This window comes from Corvus moneduloides, chromosome 8, assembly GCF_009650955.1.
Source record: "Corvus moneduloides isolate bCorMon1 chromosome 8, bCorMon1.pri, whole genome shotgun sequence".
In the NCBI taxonomy this organism is placed as follows: domain Eukaryota; kingdom Metazoa; phylum Chordata; class Aves; order Passeriformes; family Corvidae; genus Corvus; species Corvus moneduloides.
The window spans coordinates 2,705,829-2,723,465 of NC_045483.1; the positions used below are offsets into that span (position 1 = coordinate 2,705,829).

A 17,637-nucleotide genomic window follows, 5' to 3' on the forward strand; every position below is an offset into this window, starting at 1 on the left:
AGTTTTGCACAAAACCTGAGCTGGCTCCGTGTGGGGCTGTTCTGGGGCTGCCAAACATTCCCAGGCCGCGATTCCTCAGCAGCACCCTCACCTTTGCCATCGATCTGGGCTTCAGCAGCTGATTTACGAGTCCATCTTTTCTGAATCATTATCTGAGGTGGCTGCCAGTTGGCCCAAGGCAGGATCCAAGCACTCGAGACTGGGGGAATCAGTTCCAGCTGCACTCCGTAATTAGGAAAACCCTGGGCTGTAGCCGGATGTCCAGATGCCTTGCCAAGGAGCGTAGCATTTGCTTCAACAAACAGGATTTGTGAGGGGAAAAATTAAAAAGAGTGAAGATGTCATAGGACAGAGGTCATGTGCCAGCAGTTGCTCCTCTGTTCCTCATGGCATCTCCCATTTTTTAGCTGGAGAGCTGGATGGTGGTGGGAAGGCCTGGGGAGGTTAAACCAATCCTCGGGATTTCAACTTGGAGAGAAGTAAGTTCCTCCTGCTCCCCACAGAGGTGGAAAGTACTTGAAATGCCATTTCTTTCATGCTTTTGCATGAGGGGAAAAGTGAACTTTGCATTCTGTTGTGTAACAAGGGTTCCAATGTGTTTTGTCAGCAATGAGAATTTGAACGCTCGCTGTGTGACACATCTCAGCTGAAGCCTTATGCTCCCTGTAGTGCCTTCATTGCAAACACAGGTTCAAGCTCTTTTCAAAGGTCTGGGCTTTTTTTTTTCTTTTGCTTGTTCTCTCAACATGAATTAACAAACGTGAAGCTTCCAGCAATGGATTTAATTACACCATGATAAATGCCAGTGCTTTTGCCACCAATGCCATTTAATCTGTCTCAGCAAATACATTCAAGGACTGGCCAAAAGTTTGAGTGCTTTCCAGCTATAGGATTCCTATAGCAATATGAGAATGTCCTTGCACGGCATAGGGTACAAAAGACAATGCAAAACTCCACTGTGGAGAATTTAGCAAAGAAAATAAATATTTCCTTTTCTTCTTCTTCTCACCTCAATTATTGTCTCTCCTGCTCCAGAAACAGCTACTTTTTAAAGTTAGACTTTACCAATCTATTCCCAGGGGTCTGTGGAAAATTGGAGGGTTCTACCTACAGATTACTGCTAATCACAGGAGGTTCCTTGGATAAGAATAATTTACCTGTTATGTGTAACCTGCAGTGTGGACTTTGACAACTTGTTCTTCTTTGGCCCTGTAGTCCTCAGTCTTTCTCTGGTGCTGGAAAGGCATCTGAATGAATTTCATGGAAGAAGAGGCCTGTTGGATCTGATTTATCCCTGGTCAGCCTCTGGATTCCCTTGTGCACTGGTTGACATTCACAAGTTGATGATCTCCCGTTGTAGTTTCTTGCTTGATCTGAGACAACTGTGGGGTTCTTACTGCAAAGCATTTCAGGAAAGTATCGATAAATTAGTGGAAGCTGTTGCTTTAATTACATAGGGGTTTTTTATCAAATTTCTGTTAATGTCTCACTCAACCCAAGAATCCCTTCTTTACCCCTCTCTGTAAATTATTCTCTATTTAGTTGTTTTAAGAAATAAATAATACAGCACACGTGGCTACTCTTAATCATGAAAGTGCCCACGTGTAACTCACCACAGCACTGATACACTGAAAATAACCTTCCCATGAGGCTTCCCCAGCAGCAGAGAAGGATTTTGTCCTTTGGTTTTGTCCTCCTCACTGTGCTCCACGACAGGGTGAGGAGCTGGCTCTGAGGGCATCTCACCTGTGTTTGGTGCCAGTGGTTTCCAGCGCTAGACCAGGTTCCCTGACTTTGCACTGATTGCAACCCAGCATTATTCCTTTGCCAAAAACCATGGAGTGGGCCCTCTGCTCTGGCTATTTTCTGGATTCTCTGTTTTTCCCACACTGTGGCTAATGTTTGCTCTGTGGCTCTGGACTCTTTGTTGCCCAATGACAAAAACAAATCTCTTCCTTTCATGCCAGCTAGGGATGTACACGGTGGCATTGGCATCTTGGAATTATGCTAAGGAAGTGTTAAAGTATATTTTAGTGTATTTTATTAAAACAAAAAGCTCTTCAAACATCCTCTAAATGTTGCAGTGGGACTAAAGATTTCTTGAGGGATAGAACTGATATCTTCCTCTTCTTCCCCTTCACCCAAAGAAATGAATTCTGTTGTGGTGGGCATGCTTTAATAAACACTTCCTAAAGGGGAGCTGATTTATATTCCTGTGTTGATATAATGCAACACACAAACTGAAATTCTGCTTAGCAAAAAATTTTCTCCTGTGGCAGCCTGCCTGGGTGGAAGAAAAATAATAGAAAAGGTCTTACCAGTGGTGTGACATGTTGCTGTAAAACAACAGCCAGGAACGTCAAGAGATTTCTGTCCAAATGGAGAATTTCTGCAAATTAATTTTGGATGCTTAATACAAACTAGAAAGTAACGTAATTTCTGGCAAAGCAGTTGACAGCAGACGTAATGCATCAGTGCAATAGCCCAGACTGTGTTAAATGGAAATTAGCTCCATGTAAAAACTGCAGAGAGAGAATAGTGCTCGCACAAAACAACCCCTGACAAAAGCAGAGGTTGAGGTGCTGGTGGAACAGTTATCACCGAACTAGGAATGTTGTGATGTAATAGAATTTGTGGACGTGGTTTGGATTCACTGCAGCTCTTTAAACGGGAAGGTGACTTAGTGCCAGTGAAATCCAGCTCGTTGCTGGGCTGTCTCTACTCCCCGTTCTGCACAGAGCACAAAAGGAGCATTTGTTGAAATCCACATTTCTTGGCTTTCCCGGTCCCTCCACAGTCATGCCTGAAACCATGGAAATCAAAATCAGAGATAGTGAAACTTTGGATCAGCCCTGGACACAGTATGGGACTGTCCAAATCCTTGCAACAGGATCCCAGGGGGTTTCAAGTGCCTCTTCTGTGGAGGTGGAGAAACAGATCCCAGGGCAATCAGATCATTTCCAGGACTCTTTCCCTCCTGCTGCACTCCATTTAAAAGCACATTTTCTGACTCATCTCCTCCAGAACACTGAAAATAATGTTCCTTCCTCTGTGTTTTTCCCCAGGGGTGACACAAAAGCGCTGGGGCCCTGATGGTCAGAGGACATGCACAGGCCTTCGGCGGGAGAGTGGTGCGTGGGGAAGATTGAGCCCTACCAAGGTAAAGGAAATAAATTCTGTTCAGAGAGCACTCAGCAGAATGCAAGAGGGTTTAAAAAACAATCACTGATTGCTGAGCAGTATATTTGGACTTGGTTTTGTTTAGCTAAGCTTAGCTTAGGCAGCAGAAAAGCCAAATAAAATGATGGCTAAGTGTCGTGATTCGGCGTGCTCTTGGTGAGGGGGAAAAGATTGCATGTTTTGTTGGGGAAAAGAAGTTGTAAAAAGCCCCCCATGAGACTAAATCAAGCAGTATCCCAAGCATCAGTACACTCTGCCTGACATGTCCTCGAGATAAAGCCTGAGGTTTTCAGCTCACCACAATTACTTTGTGTGTGTGTTTTTTTCACAAGATGCAGTGAAGCTTGAAAGCTCCCAACGAGCACAGGATGAGCTGGGCAAACCTTAAAGATCCATTTCTTTGCTAAAGATTGAGAGGACGAAGTAATACATATATTCAAGCAGAAAAAGGAGAAGTAAATTATTTAAAATATTGGTGCACGAGTTTGTAGCTAATCAGGAGCATTTCTGACATGCCTTTGGACTCTTGCAGGATGTCTCCATCTGTGCAGCCCTCAACAAAAGAAATAAATGTCAAATTAACTACTGGAGCATGAGAGATGCATCCAAAATAAAGTCTCTCAAGGAACATTCTTCTTTGGTGCCTTGTGGAAATCTGGGGGAAGTTGAGAGTTTTGGAAGGCATGCAAAGGTCTTAAACCTGTAGGTAGAAGTAAATGGAGTGAAGAAAATATGAGGCAAATGTTGTTACAAAACATGAAAGAAACAGAGGAGGAAGAAAATGCTTTCCCTGGGGCTGTGAAATTATTGAATTGTCAAAACCACAGGCAGCTGGCTTAAAGAGTTGATAAAATTTATCTGGCATTTCACCTCGTTAATAAACTCTTGATCTGCCTCTGCCCATTTGGGTTCCCAGTAGGCTCCTTCCCAAGAGCTACAAAGGAGCTGTTGCTGGTGGTGTTTTCCTGCATGGAGGAGGAACACAAGGATGGTTTCATAGGAGCTCAGAATCATGGAATGATCTGAGTTGGAAGGGTCCTTAAAGATCATCTCCCCATGGGCTCTGGTGCAGTGTCACCCAAGCCCTGAGGAGGGTGACCATGGCACCAGGGAGGTCACAATGCTGTCACTCTCTTCCTGGGGGAAGAGCAATATTGGGTTTTGTGAAGCTCTTGTTGAATCCTGGCATTGATTATCGCTTCATAGACACCCAGATGGGACTGGGGTCTCTCCTCCTCCCAATAAGCAGGAGCCAGTGGCACCTAGACATGGAATGAGCTTTCCCTAGGAAGCTCTAATCCTCAGATTCTGCATGCCAGTTCATTGTTGGGTTTGGGATTTTTTGTATTTCTATTAGGATCAAGAGATCTGGGAACACAGGGCAGGAGCAATCTAATCAGCCAATTTACAGCAGCAGTGAGATTAGGCCAGATGCTTTATTGCATGGGACTTATGTGCCCAGCCAGGTGGATAATAATAGCAGGAGGCTTTAAACTCAGGTTTACTCTTTGTCAGAGAGCTGGAACGTAAGAGCACCTCCTTTGTCACCTCGAGGGAAGTAAGGTGTGGTCTATCAAGATGGATGTTTCCTGTCATGGATGGAAAAATTTATCTGGCCCACTGTCAGGCTCTGGGCCGCTGTCAATCAATCTTGGACATATGTGTTTGTACATCATTGGCAGGTGTCACCAAGGAATCATAAGCAAGAGGGAACTAATTAATTAAAATAGTACCCAGAGCCCTTGTGGGTAACTGTATCACTTTTCTGGGAGAAGATTTTTCATGCCTATAACTGGTGAGGTTGTAGAGCTGTCATGCCCCTGGTGCCCCATGTCCTCTGCAGCATGTGATGTTACAGGCCAGTGATCCATAATAGACTTAAATGCATTTTAAATTCCAGCAGATCGTGGTGAAAGAGGAGTTTATAGTCTGAAACTGGCAACTGTCTTTGCCATGTCCATTTTTAAACACCCACCAATCCCATCCGTGGGGATGGGTTAAATACTCACAATAATACTATGGAATACAGGTTTTAAATTTTAATATTTTTTCCTTCACCAGAGTGATAAAGTTTTCATTCAGGCCTCCCAGACAATTCAGAGCTCATTTCAAGAGCGTGCATTTTTAAATGACAAAAAAGTTAACATGAATGGAAAGTTTACAAGAGATCTTGAACAAAACTGTCTGCTGAGATAGATGGTGGCTGAGAAACAGTTGCACACAGGATAATGGACTATGGTGATAACTGGGAATCTTTTCATTTGCAGGAGTCTCTGCCTTCCCAAAATACAACATTGATTTCACCAGTAATCACTGCACAGATTGATGAGCATAAACCCAAAGGAAACCAGCCCTCTCTGCCTATGCAGGCCCTGATCCCCCAGCCCAGAGCTTGTCACACGAAGCCATCTTTGCCCAACCACGACTCAGCCATTGTTAGCAGAACATTTTTGGTGCTTCCCAGCGGATTAGAGATCCAGGCATCCTTAGAAGACACCATGTCACCATCGGACTCTCCCAGTCCAAACCAGTGTCCAAGCCAGCAGAGAGGCTTTGCCTACATCACTGTCACAGCCAGGCGTGTTCCTGTGGGCTCTGGAGAAGACCAGGTACGTGGCCCTGGGGCTGGACAAGAGCCCAACACCGTGTCCCCCACATCCAGCAAAGTCCCTGCTGCCCTTGGGTGCTGGCCTCCCCCAGCCCACTCAAACCAACCTCCCTTAAAGGCTTCCAAGTCTTGCTCAAAATTAGGTGAAGAGCCCCAAAAGCAGCTTTTTGACCCTGGAATCAAGGAGGACGGCGTGGGTCTTCAAAGCAATGATGGGAGGGAGAAAGTGCCACCTTCATTCATCTCCTGCGTCCAGCTCCAGGTGTCTCAGCCATGCCCAAACACCATCTATTACTTAGACAAGTCACTCAATGTGTGCATTGACCAACCTCGAGTGAAATGCCAAAAAACGTATAGATCCACGTTGTCCTTCAGCCTGAAGTGCAGTTTGTCCGGATTAACAGCAGATGGAGTAGATGGCATAGCTAATGGAGAGCCCATGGAGGAGACAGCTCCAAGGAAACTCCCAGGAGCAAGCAGGGCTCCAGTCAGATCACACCTGGGCGCAGACTTCACGGGAAATAAGGTAATTAAGAAGGAGAACACAAAGGAAGGACATTTGGGTAGTAAATACCCTTTGCAAAGTGTCTTTGCCTCGGGACTTGCAGCATTCGTGGATATTCCCAGAGGACCTCACAACACAGTAGCAACAAAGGAAGAGGATGAGCAGCCTGGCAGCCACCACACTGTGTTTTCTATCCAAATTTCTAATTCAAGTGCTGAGGCAGGTAAGTCATTTCTAGAAACCTCAGGCTGGTGAAGCAGAGGTCCAGGCTGGAGCAGCCCCACCACAGAGATTTTGTGAGAGCAGATAACAGCAATCCTTGCTTCTGCAGAGGCACAGGGAGTTAGAGCACAACCCAGAGGTTTCCAGCTCCAGCACTGCCATGAATATTTGCCATGCTGCTGATGCGTGCTGCTCATCACCTGAGAGAGAAAAATCCCCTTGTGTTTTCTGCATTCAACCTCTTTTTTTAACCATTTATAACAGTATATTTTTCTATTCTCCCAGCAACCTGCAAGTGCTTATCCCCTGAAAATAATTAGGTTTTTCTTTGAATAAGGGCTGAATTTCAAGGTGTGAAATTAAGAAGGAGATGACTGCACTGAGCTTGGTTTTGTGCTCCTTGCAATTAAAAATGATCTTCTTTTCAGCTTTTATTTAGAAGGCTACAGTAATAAGCCCAGGCTTTTATATCTAATGGAACCAGATAAAAGGTTTGTGAATTGTGAACACATTTGTTTCCAACCTTTCCAAGCATTTTACAAACATAAAATGCTCTTTGCATTTTTGCTGTTGGGGAAGGGAGAGGGGCCGTGGGGATTGCTGCCTGCCCAGAGTGGTGCAGCTCCTGCTGCACTGGGATTTTCTAGCGCACTTGGATAACCACAGCTGAGTTTATTGACTTTCCAAGAAGGGAAGGTGGATGGGAAGATTGTCAATGAGAGTCTGTAGTTTACCAAGAGCACAAAGATTAAAACTTGCCCCCTCTGTATCCTGTGACCTTGGGCTACATTTAATTGCAACTACCCTGTTCTTTTATGGCCTTTTTGATCTAAGGGTCAGTGTATGAACATGAGCGACTTCCTAAGGTTCCTTTGTACCTTCATCTTCCCACTGTGCAAGTGGAAGGAAACAGAAAGATGAGAAGCCTCATGCTGCCTCGAGGGCTGGGCAAGGTGCAAACTCCTTGCAGCCACTGCTGCTGTCCCTTTTCCATGCCTGAAGTCAATGGGATTGTTCCTGCAGCTCCAGAGGGCAGGGGCAGAGCCTGAGAGAAAATATTCCTCTATTTTCCTAAGCATAATCCAGCCTGTGTGGTGTTGGAGGGGAGAAGGCACAGTGGGGAGCAGGAGAAGGAAGATGCCAACCAGTGCTAAGGGCTTGGGGGGAGAAATATAAAGGGATGGCACCAGCAAATGAATCATTTCATTGCACACATCCTAATTTCAAATATCAGGGAGTATCACTCCATAGGGAGTGTTATGTATTCAAGGCTTTGTTCAACACCATGTAAGGTTTCTCTGTGATAAACCAGGTTTAAAACTGAGCCTTCCCTGGGCTTAGTGATGCCATGGTGGGTGGCATGGAAGAACCACTTTTACTAGAAATAATTAGAAAGTGAATTGGGAGGCTGCTCATGGTTCCATAGTTTTACTGAAAGGAGGAAACTGGTGAGGTAAGGAGCTGAGAAATACTGGTTTGTGATAAAGGACTTCCAGCATTTGTGTACACTAGACTATAGGTGTAAATAAACATGGGAAGTGTTACCTTTTTAACTGCTTCCGCCTTTTGTGTGGGCGATCATGTAGAATGTAAAGATATACATTTCTCTTGCTCAGCCCCTTTGTAATGTATAAGGAGGTGTTTATCAGCTTACTACAACTTTCCTGTGTGAAATTTGTATAAACAACCAGAATAATGCCCCAAAACAACGGCCCTTCCCAGCAGGATCACCCAAGTAATGATCTCGTGCACAGCCATCAACCATTCAATGGGACAAATCATGAGAAACCTGGTAAAAGCATGGGATGTCCATATTGCCCCCTAAAATGAGAGGAAATTGGGGTGATTTTAACCTGGGAGAAATGAAAAAGTGAGTCCTTTTTAGTTCTGGAATGGGTGAAGTGAGGAGAAGTTATTGGTATGAGATTATTAGTCACAGAATTATTTAGGGTGGAAAAGACCTTTAAGATCATCCAGTCCAACCATTCCCCCAGCACTGCCAAGGCCACCACTGACCCATGTCCCCAAGTGCCACATCCAAAGGGCTTTTAAATCCCTCTAGGACTGGACAACCCTTTTGGAGAAGAATTTTTATGCCATTCTAGATTCCCAGTTATTTTGGATATTTTTTCCTCTGCCATTCACTAATTCAAATCTGTTCCCGTTAAGCTTTGCTCTGCTCCATGTTTGTGCAATGAAATGTTTGTGAAATGAAGTGTTTAAAAAGAAGGGAGAACCAGCAAAGAAGGGACAGTGAGCAAGTTTTGACACGGTGCTCGTGCTTTAACACAGTTATCTTACAGATGAGGGAACTGTGGAGAGCTCTTTGTCCGTTACATTTCTGATGACCCAGAAAGCTGGAGCTTATATTGGTTTGCAGCTGTAGGCAAGAGCTTCCTGCCAGCAGAAATACAAGTGGTAATAACATCACTATGCTAAAAAAAAAAAGAGAAAAATTACTTTCAAGGCTACACTTCTCTGTATGAAATCTGTAAATGAAGTTTCCAGGATGTATAGGTTGCTTTATTAGGATCTGAGTTGGAATGAGCACCCAAATATTTCTCTGCTTTACAGGTGCTGGGGCTGGGTTTGCTGTTTCCTATAGGCCCAGTTGAGTCATGGCCTCTTTGGAGTGTCTTTTTCCTAATCTTTTGTGTGACTTCACTGAAGTAATGATGATTCTACTTACTGTATTACTCATATTATTTCATGTCCAAATTCAACTAGTCGAGACTTGGCTTTACATGGACCTGGATAACTTAATCTAAGGCCCTTCTTTCAGCAGGAGGCTGGGCCAGGTAATCTCCAGAGTTATATATTTCCACCATGTGCCACATATGAAAAGGATACTTTAGGATTATTAATGAAATGTAAATCTTGGGCTCTGCTCATGGATGGGAATTACACTTGGAAATACAAATCTGTGGGATTCAGAGTTCAAAGCCATGGTTCATGCTAGAGCATCCCAAGGATGGAATATGATATTTCCCCACTGTGGACTGTATCTTCTACTTGCTCCACTGCTTTGGGCCTTTACTTCCATTACCTGGCAAGAAATTGGATTGTAAATGCTGGAAAATCCGTGTTAAACATGAAGTCAGACTTGAACCGTGGGAGGACAGAGTCGCAGGACAGAACTGTGTTTATTTTTAGTGAGTGGCCAACATTTCCATCCCTTGGGCAGCTGAAGGAACGTCTGAAGGGTCCCACTGGGGGCCACATGACCCACCCACCTCAGAGACACGGCCAAGGGCCAGCCCAGGCCAAGCTCCACAAGGTCCCTGTCGTGGGTGATCGATGTGCATCACCCTGCCTTTGGTCACGGCTTTTAACAAGCTGTCAGAACCTGCTAACGCTGCTTTTCAGGCAATGCTGCAATTTCCTTTCCTGTCTGCAGCTGATGTCTCATAAATACAAGGTAAGTTGGAAATGAAAAGATTAGTCTTGTTTCTGCTGAAGACAGGAACATTTTTAATCTTAATTTCTCACCTACCTTTCATGAAGAATATATTCCCCACGAATATCTAGTTCTCCATCCATCTTTCACTATCTATTACCTACTGGGCTCTAGGCTGAATCATTAAAAAGAAGCAAAGAGAAGAAAATGGGACAATTTTAAATTCTTTTTGACGTCTTGATTAAACAATATAATCACTTTTCTGGGGGAGATTATAAATGCCAACATCTAAATTTATCCGTTTAAGCGTAGATAACCGTAAACTTCTTGATGCCTGAGCACCTTCACACATCTCAGCTATTTTTTAAAGTAAAATATTTCCTGCTCACCTCTACACTTTTGTTCTTCTCTTGTTGTCATACCCAAAGCTGCTGTGCAGAGATTTTAAGCAAGAACAACTGAGGTGGAGAGTGAATCCAGTTTGGATGGCAGGAGCTGTGCTGGATCCCACTGCCCTGAGCTGAGATGCAGATGTGCAAGGAGGGTGTGGGAGATGACACAAGGGCATCTCATGAGCATCACACTCCCATGTAAACCATGCAGAATTGGGGACATCAGGGTTATGAGATAATCATCAGCCACAGTGTGGCCACACAACCAGGGCAGTGACCATCCTTGTGCTGGCACTGCTGAGGGACCTCAGATCCTGGGGTCAGTCTTGGACAAGACAGACACTGGGGGGCTGGAGCATGTCCAGGGAAGGGAACGGAGCTGGGAAGGGTCTGGAGCCCCAGGAGCGGCTGAGGGAGCTGGGAAAGGGGCTGAGCCTGGAGCAAAGGAGCTCAGGGGGGACCTTGTGGCTCTGCACAAGTCCCTGACAGAAGGGGGCAGCTGGGAGGGTCGGGCTCTGCTCCCAGGGAACAGGGACAAGATGAGAGAAAACAGCCTCAGATTGCACCAGGGGAGGTTTAGGTTGGGTATTGGGGCAAATTTCTTCACCGAAAGAGTTCTCCAGCCCTGGCACAGCTGCCCAGGGCAGGAGTGGAGTCCCCATCCCTGGAGGGATTTAAAAGCCGTGTGGATGTGGGACAGGGGGCAGTGGTGGCCTTGGTAGTGCTGGGGGAAGAGTTGGACTCAGCTTCAAAGGTCTTTTTCAGCCCTGATGATTCCGTGGTTCCGTGCTGGAGTCAGCAGTGGAAGGTGGATGAACCACAATGGGGTGGCTGTGATGAACGTGCTCAGCAGTGCCTGAGCCCCTGTCCCGGCTCAGGGGGTGTCCAGGGGGGCACTCCCAGAGTTCCTTTTTCAGAATTCAGGGATGAAATGCTCAGGAGGGGAAGGAAACATTCACAGCAGTGAACAAGACACATCAGAGGCTTGGTAATGTAGCTGCTTATACCTTTTCCCAAAGAGCATGGCAGGTGACTTGAAAGCATAATTTGCTTAATTAAAACAACCTAAGGCAGTGAGTGGGGAAAACTGAGATGGGATCTGGGCTTTGGGAGTGTTGAATGGCCCCAGATGATTACAGACTTCTGTTTCCTTCTTCAACTTATTTATTAACAAGTGCTGAAGTCAGCAGCACGTTTTTAAGGGGTAAATAACTAGACTTTAATTTGTTTCAAGATCTGTTTTAATTTTTTGATGCATGTGTGTATATTCCTACTCATACTGGAGTAAAATCAGAACAGCTGGTGCTGTGGGACTTTGATAAGCTGCTAGCTGCAATGCAAAAATATATTTTTATTTTAAAAGAAGAGTTCCAGGTATTTGAGATGTTTGTGTATCAAGAAAGTATTGTGGGTCACCTTTAATGTATGAGCCTGGTAATCAAAATGGGTTAATTAGGAAACCTGAAGGCTATAAGTAATGTTTACTTTCATTAACTAAATTGTATTTGAAATGTTATGATGAAGGAATGTGGCCTATGTGGTGCTCTCACCTCATCTTCTGTTTACAGGAAAGTCATCATGCAATAAGCCAAAGTACAATATCTGTGTGTAAATGTAAATACATATATAAAAATATATCTATATCTACATGAACAAGATATAATTAGAGGGAAGCAGTTCCTTACAATATGGAATTTATTGTATAGGAACTTGAGCAGCTCCAGCTGATGCTAATTAACTCTCCACCCTGCAAATGTGTGCAGCAGAACTGGTGGTGAAGACAGGAGAAATATGAAATATGGCACAGGAGATTTTACTTTAGCTTGCACCTGCTAAGCACAAGGAGCCAAATCTTCAGCTGATGTCAACCAATCAAAATCTCTGCCTGCAGAGGAGTGACACTGATTTACACCAGCCAAGAATCTGGCCAGGGACGTTACTGGCTTGGCATTATGGATGCAGCAGCTGGTGCTGACTTGTTAAGAACAAAGGACCACATGCCAAAAAGCCCATTAAAAGGAGCTCCTTTGATGTTTCACTTCATCTGGGATAAATTTAAAATGGAGGAGGCTGTCAATTTTCCTTAGTCTAGACATTCTGTGTCATTGGGTCCGTGTCACGCTGCAGTGTGACCTTCATGTGCTGCATCGCCAGAAACTGAGGATTCGATGCTTTCAGATGTTGAAAACTCAGTGAGGAATTGGCAATCCTGTTATGGGTGAGTCTGGAAGATGCTGCCAGCCTTTGAGACAGACCCCAGCCTGTGGGGGGAAATAGCAGTTGTCCCTCTTTATCTTGAAGTTTTAAATTCATTTTTAGAAGGAAGGAGATGCCTCTTTTTTTCTGGAGGGCCCCTTTTGCATTTTTTGGAGTACCAGCTCTTCAGCTTTGCTCTTTGTCTCAAAGACCTGCTGCCAGTTTCCCCGTCATCTGGTGGGACAAAGGGTGTAGGAGAAGTAAGGTATCAGCATGGAGGGGTATTCCTTGATATTCTATTCCTTTAACCTATTTATTTATTAAATCAGAAGACAGGTGTGGTGACCTCCTGCCCTGTCATACGGAGGCAAGGCCATCCCTACAGATCGTAGGCAGTGATGTCAGCAAGAGGAGAGGGTGATGCTCAGGGCTGTGTGAGCCAAAGCTGGTTTTCACTGACAATGCTCTGATGTCACAGTGACCCTGGCTGAGATCATTTTCCACTGGAACCAATTGTTCTTTATCAATTCCTCTGTGGCTTAAGGCAATGAGCAGCCAGAGATGGATGAGTTTTCTTGGGCTTTGTTTCTTTGGGGTTTTCTTGTGGGTGTTTTTGTTTGGTTTTGTGTGTTTAAGGGCATGATCATAAAATAATTTGACTGGAGTTGAAGTTTCCTTCAGGAAGTGCCATTTGAGGATTAAAGGCTCAATTTTCTGTTATGGGATGTAGCAGTGAAGCTGTTGGGCAGAAAGGCCCTTGTTTCTCTAGAAGACAGAAGGATGTCTGCCCTGTTAATGATGTTACAGAACACATTTTTATGAGTGGAACCTATAAATTCCATTTTCCCAAAGATGTTCCTGTTGTGTGAAAATCCAAGTTAAAGTTCAGCATGTGAAAACCGAGACTTTGATTCTTCCACTGTTTTCCATCTTGGTTAGTTTGGACTCCATGATGTTAAAAGTCTTTTCCAACCTACACTGTTCTATGATCCTGTGATTCTGTGACATTTCTGTCTTGAGCTGTCAGAGCTGGTAAGAATGTGAGACAATTTGAAGTGAAAGACTGGAGGGTGCAAGTCACTCGTTAGCACTCTGGGCAAGCAGCAGGCTGGAATACCAGAATCATTAAAATAATGATTAAAAGAGATGGGCTCTGTGGATTCAGTGACTGCATTATGCCACTGGAGTAAAGGGCCTCATTTTCCCCTAATTCACACTTGGTTTAAACTATGAACGACTCTTGTGCAGTCTGTGAAATGAATACTTGGCTCAGCCTGGCTGTGGTAAATTATCAGAAAGAGCTGAACTAGGTGCCTCGGACATGATGAGAATTCCAAGTGGTCCATGCCTTTCTTACCCTGCAAATCACCATTTAAATGTTCTGAATCATCCTGAACATTTTTTTTTAAGTCACACTGCATCAGATTACTCCTTGAGTCACTACAATAGTGTCTGATAGCTTCTAGCACGACATCCTGGAAATGCAAACATGGGTTTCTAACTCCGTGGTTTTGGGTTTGTGGCTGTTACAGGGAATGTCTCAAAAGTACAGCAGTAAATTTCAAAGTATTTTTCAATGACTGTTTCCATGGCTCTTAACAATATGAACAGACATCCTCTCACTCTGAGGACCAGTTGCCTGGGAGTGTTGGGTTTGTTAAAGATATGGCTCTGGCACAGCACGGCCAAAAAGGCACAACAAGGAAAAACTGAAGATTCGAGGCATGAGCCTAAAACCCAAGACTGATTATCTCAAATGAGAAAATAATTACCAGGTACTTGACCAGCCTCCAAATTATGAAAGGTTTAATGAAAAGGAAATATTCTTTCCTTTCATCCTCTCCCAGCTCATAGGAAGGAAAAGGGAAAAATGTTAGTAAAATATACAAACATTGTAGTCGAGCAGCTGGATACTGGGAGCTCACTGGTGCCAGCAGTCACCTCAAATCGTGTGGGTGGGTTATTAGCTGCCCACTAAAATATTCTGCTGCAGTAATACCTTCTCATGATTCTGAGTCTAAGGTGATGTCCTGCAGGTGCCAGGCAGGAACATTTCCTTTTGCAGAATCACAGGACCATTAAGGTTGGAAAAAGCCCTCCAAGATCACCAAGTCCAACACCACCATGTCAACTGAACCACATCACCAAGTGCCACATTTACTACTCTTTGGAGCACTTCCAGGGATGGTGAGTCCACCTGCAAACCCGTTTCTGGGATTAACCACTCTGTCAGTGACGAAATTTTTCCTGCTGCCCAACCTGAACCTGCCCTGGCACAACTGGAGGCTGTTAAATACAGGGTTTTGCTGGTGCAGCCACTGCAAACCCTTCTTCCACCAAAACTCTCCACGGCAGCTGGAGTAGTGGCACATCCTGTGCTGAGCAGCACATGGGTACCCATTCTCTCCCTGGAATAAGTGGTGTTCCCTTGTTTGGCACACCGAGGGAGAAGGTCAATTAACTATTTGCAAAGTGCTTCGAGAAAATAAATTGCCCTTCAGCACCGAGAGGCTGATTGTTAGGGGCTGGTGATTAGCTGGGTTTGGGATTGTTTGCTCTGAAGTCACTGCACTAATTTTGCCCAAAGCCTTCTGTAAGCAAGCTGTTTCTTGACATTAAGAAGCTTTTCCTTCTTTGGACTGATTATAGGTTTGAAGCCTAGCAGCTCTTATGTACACTTTCTGTTTTAAATGATTACAACTTTCTACAGTCAAATATTAGCTTTTGACAAAAGAAAGCCTCTTCCTTCTAAGAAATGTGGCCACAGCTGTCAACATGGTTTAAAAAAAACCCCAAAAGAGGTAGCTAGGAAAAAGAGAAGCTTTTTTATTAGAGATTTTTTTTTTTAATTTAGACTTTTAGTTTGAGGTGTTATTGTTATAGCTGAGATAATTAAGCTTTATCCCCACCAGGCAGGATCATTTGAAGAAGCATTAATACAGGTGCATTGACACATTCATTGGGAGGAAGGGGCTGGCTGAGCCTCTCTCTTCAAGCCAGCAAAGTTACCTTGACTTTGGATCTTGACAGTTCTGGGAATGGAGCTGAGGACAGGGCTCAGCCCTGCCTCTCAGGATCCAGCGCCGGGTTTTTATTGAAAGGTGACTCAAGACTTGTTAAACATCACATTTTGACCAGGGAGCATGGGCAGAGCTCCATTACCAGGAGTTCAGGTAGTTTCCATGGATGTTAATGCTGAGCAACAGCTGATGCTGCCTCTTGCAAATGAGTCATCTGACAAGCATCAGGAGGCAGTTTGGGACTAAAGCCTCATTGCTGGTCAGCAGGAATTTTAGCCAAAACATCTGAATTTCATAGCACCCCTGGCCAACTGCAGCTCATTGACTGATTACAAGTGATGCCTTTTCCTCGGCAGCCATCTGAAAAATAAGTTCTCCGTCCTATCTTGCATCCCTTGACAAACCCTGGCATAACTAATAATGCTGTCATGGCTCTCAGTGTTTCCACTTCTCTGGGTTACCAGGCTGTTGAGATGATGTGCTCTGTTTGCTCATATCTAAGATTGCGTGGCTCAGCTGTGCCAAGCCTTGATTCATGATAAGGATTGAGCCATCAGTCTTTGTCAGGCAGAGGTTGGAGTCTTGGTTGGGATTATGGATGGCTGCTTGAGGCACATGTGGGTCTGTACAACTGGATCTAAGCCTTGAAAGAGGCAGAAGTTTCTTACATTTAAGGAATGTTAATTTCTGCTCCTCTCTGCTTGGGGTATTGGCAGCATCAGCTCCCAGCACGGAGGTCTGGGAGAGCTCAGCAGCTCAGGATGTTGGGCTTTTATTAAATTAAAATAAACCCCCCAGCAGGTGGTCTGTAATGTAAAGCCTACCTCCAGTGCTGATGTCTGATCTCATTAGGGACACACAGGGAATCAACCCTGAGTGTCCCCTCCCCAGCCACCTCTCAGGCTGACTTGGTGGCCAGGGAGGATTTGCAGCCCTGCCTCTGCTAAAATGAACTTTGGCCAGTTTCAAAGAAGCACTGTGTCACAAATCAACAAAAATCCACACTGGAACACTGGGAAGAGTGTTATATGCAAGGATGAAAAGCTGAATTATCCTGCCGTAAAGTGAAATGGGGGGAAAAAAAGCAGTAACAATGGAACAGGGGATGTTTGCCTGGATTGTGTGTGTCTCAAGGAAAGGCAGGTTTAACCTGCTGTAATGCAGGGTCACTTCCCGTTAGCAAAACCCCCTGAAGGGAGAGCGGGGGAAATGTAAAAAGATACTTTACAGTAAAACAATATACTTATTTTACTCTGAGATCAAGGATTCTTTTTTATTTTTAAAGGAGCTTTTGAAAACCTACCCTTGGTTTTACAGAATATTTTTAACTCCTCCAATATCGTATGGTTTTCACTAAGTCATTATTTTAAAATGGAGCTGTTGTCATCTTTCTTGCACAGGGCGAGAATGACTCTTCTCCAGATGTAATTATGACTTTGTTCCTTAAATTTTCTCTTACAAGCAGCTGAACTTTTACAACTACAATCTATACTGGCTGAATTTTATTAATGGAGTCATTCTGCTTTCTGTTTCTTTGAGCTTTGCTCTCCCATATCTCCCAAAGCATTACACTTACATGTCTTTGTTCATTAGTTTTAAAGCCTTTCCTCGGCTGGGATAATAGAAAAAACATCTATTTCTGGTCATCCAGTTGCAATTCTGACTATTCTCAGTGGGGCATATATATTTCAAGTTGGGTTGGTGGGGATTTAGATATACAATTCCAGATAGCCTTAATGAGAGTAACAGTCCTAATTCCCCGCTCAGAATATTAAAAACTGGTCCAGGGTGTAGAGAGTGAAATGCTGTGATCTTACCTTTAAGTACCTTTGCCTTGTTCTTTTTTTTTTTATTCCTAAATATCATTTGCATCTGCGTTCGTTCGTTAAAGTAATTGAGAGCTGCTTTGAGGATGAGGGAGTTGATTTTCGGAGCCCCTGTCTGGTTTGCTTTGCTGTGTTTTCCTGGGGATTGGCTGCACCTGGGTGCACCTTTGGAACAGAAAGGTTAATTCAAGAGGGAGCTGGAAGAAAGAGTTTAGCAAATTGACTCTGTTATTATTCTGATTGCCTTCAGTGTTAGACAAGAACAAGACGCACCTTTTTTATTGCCTTAAT

General features: G+C 44.2%; 1 protein-coding gene across 1 annotated transcript in view; it reads left to right on the forward strand.

Moving 5' to 3' along the window:
- C8H10orf90 (chromosome 8 C10orf90 homolog) overlaps positions 1-17,637 on the forward strand; it is a 58,055-nt gene that overhangs the window by 24,122 nt on the left and 16,296 nt on the right. The window contains exons 2-3 of the mRNA XM_032116847.1: positions 3,066-3,160; positions 5,448-6,516. Coding sequence (XP_031972738.1) covers positions 3,066-3,160; positions 5,448-6,516 — 1,164 coding nt within the window. The remainder of the gene's footprint in view (positions 1-3,065; positions 3,161-5,447; positions 6,517-17,637) is intronic.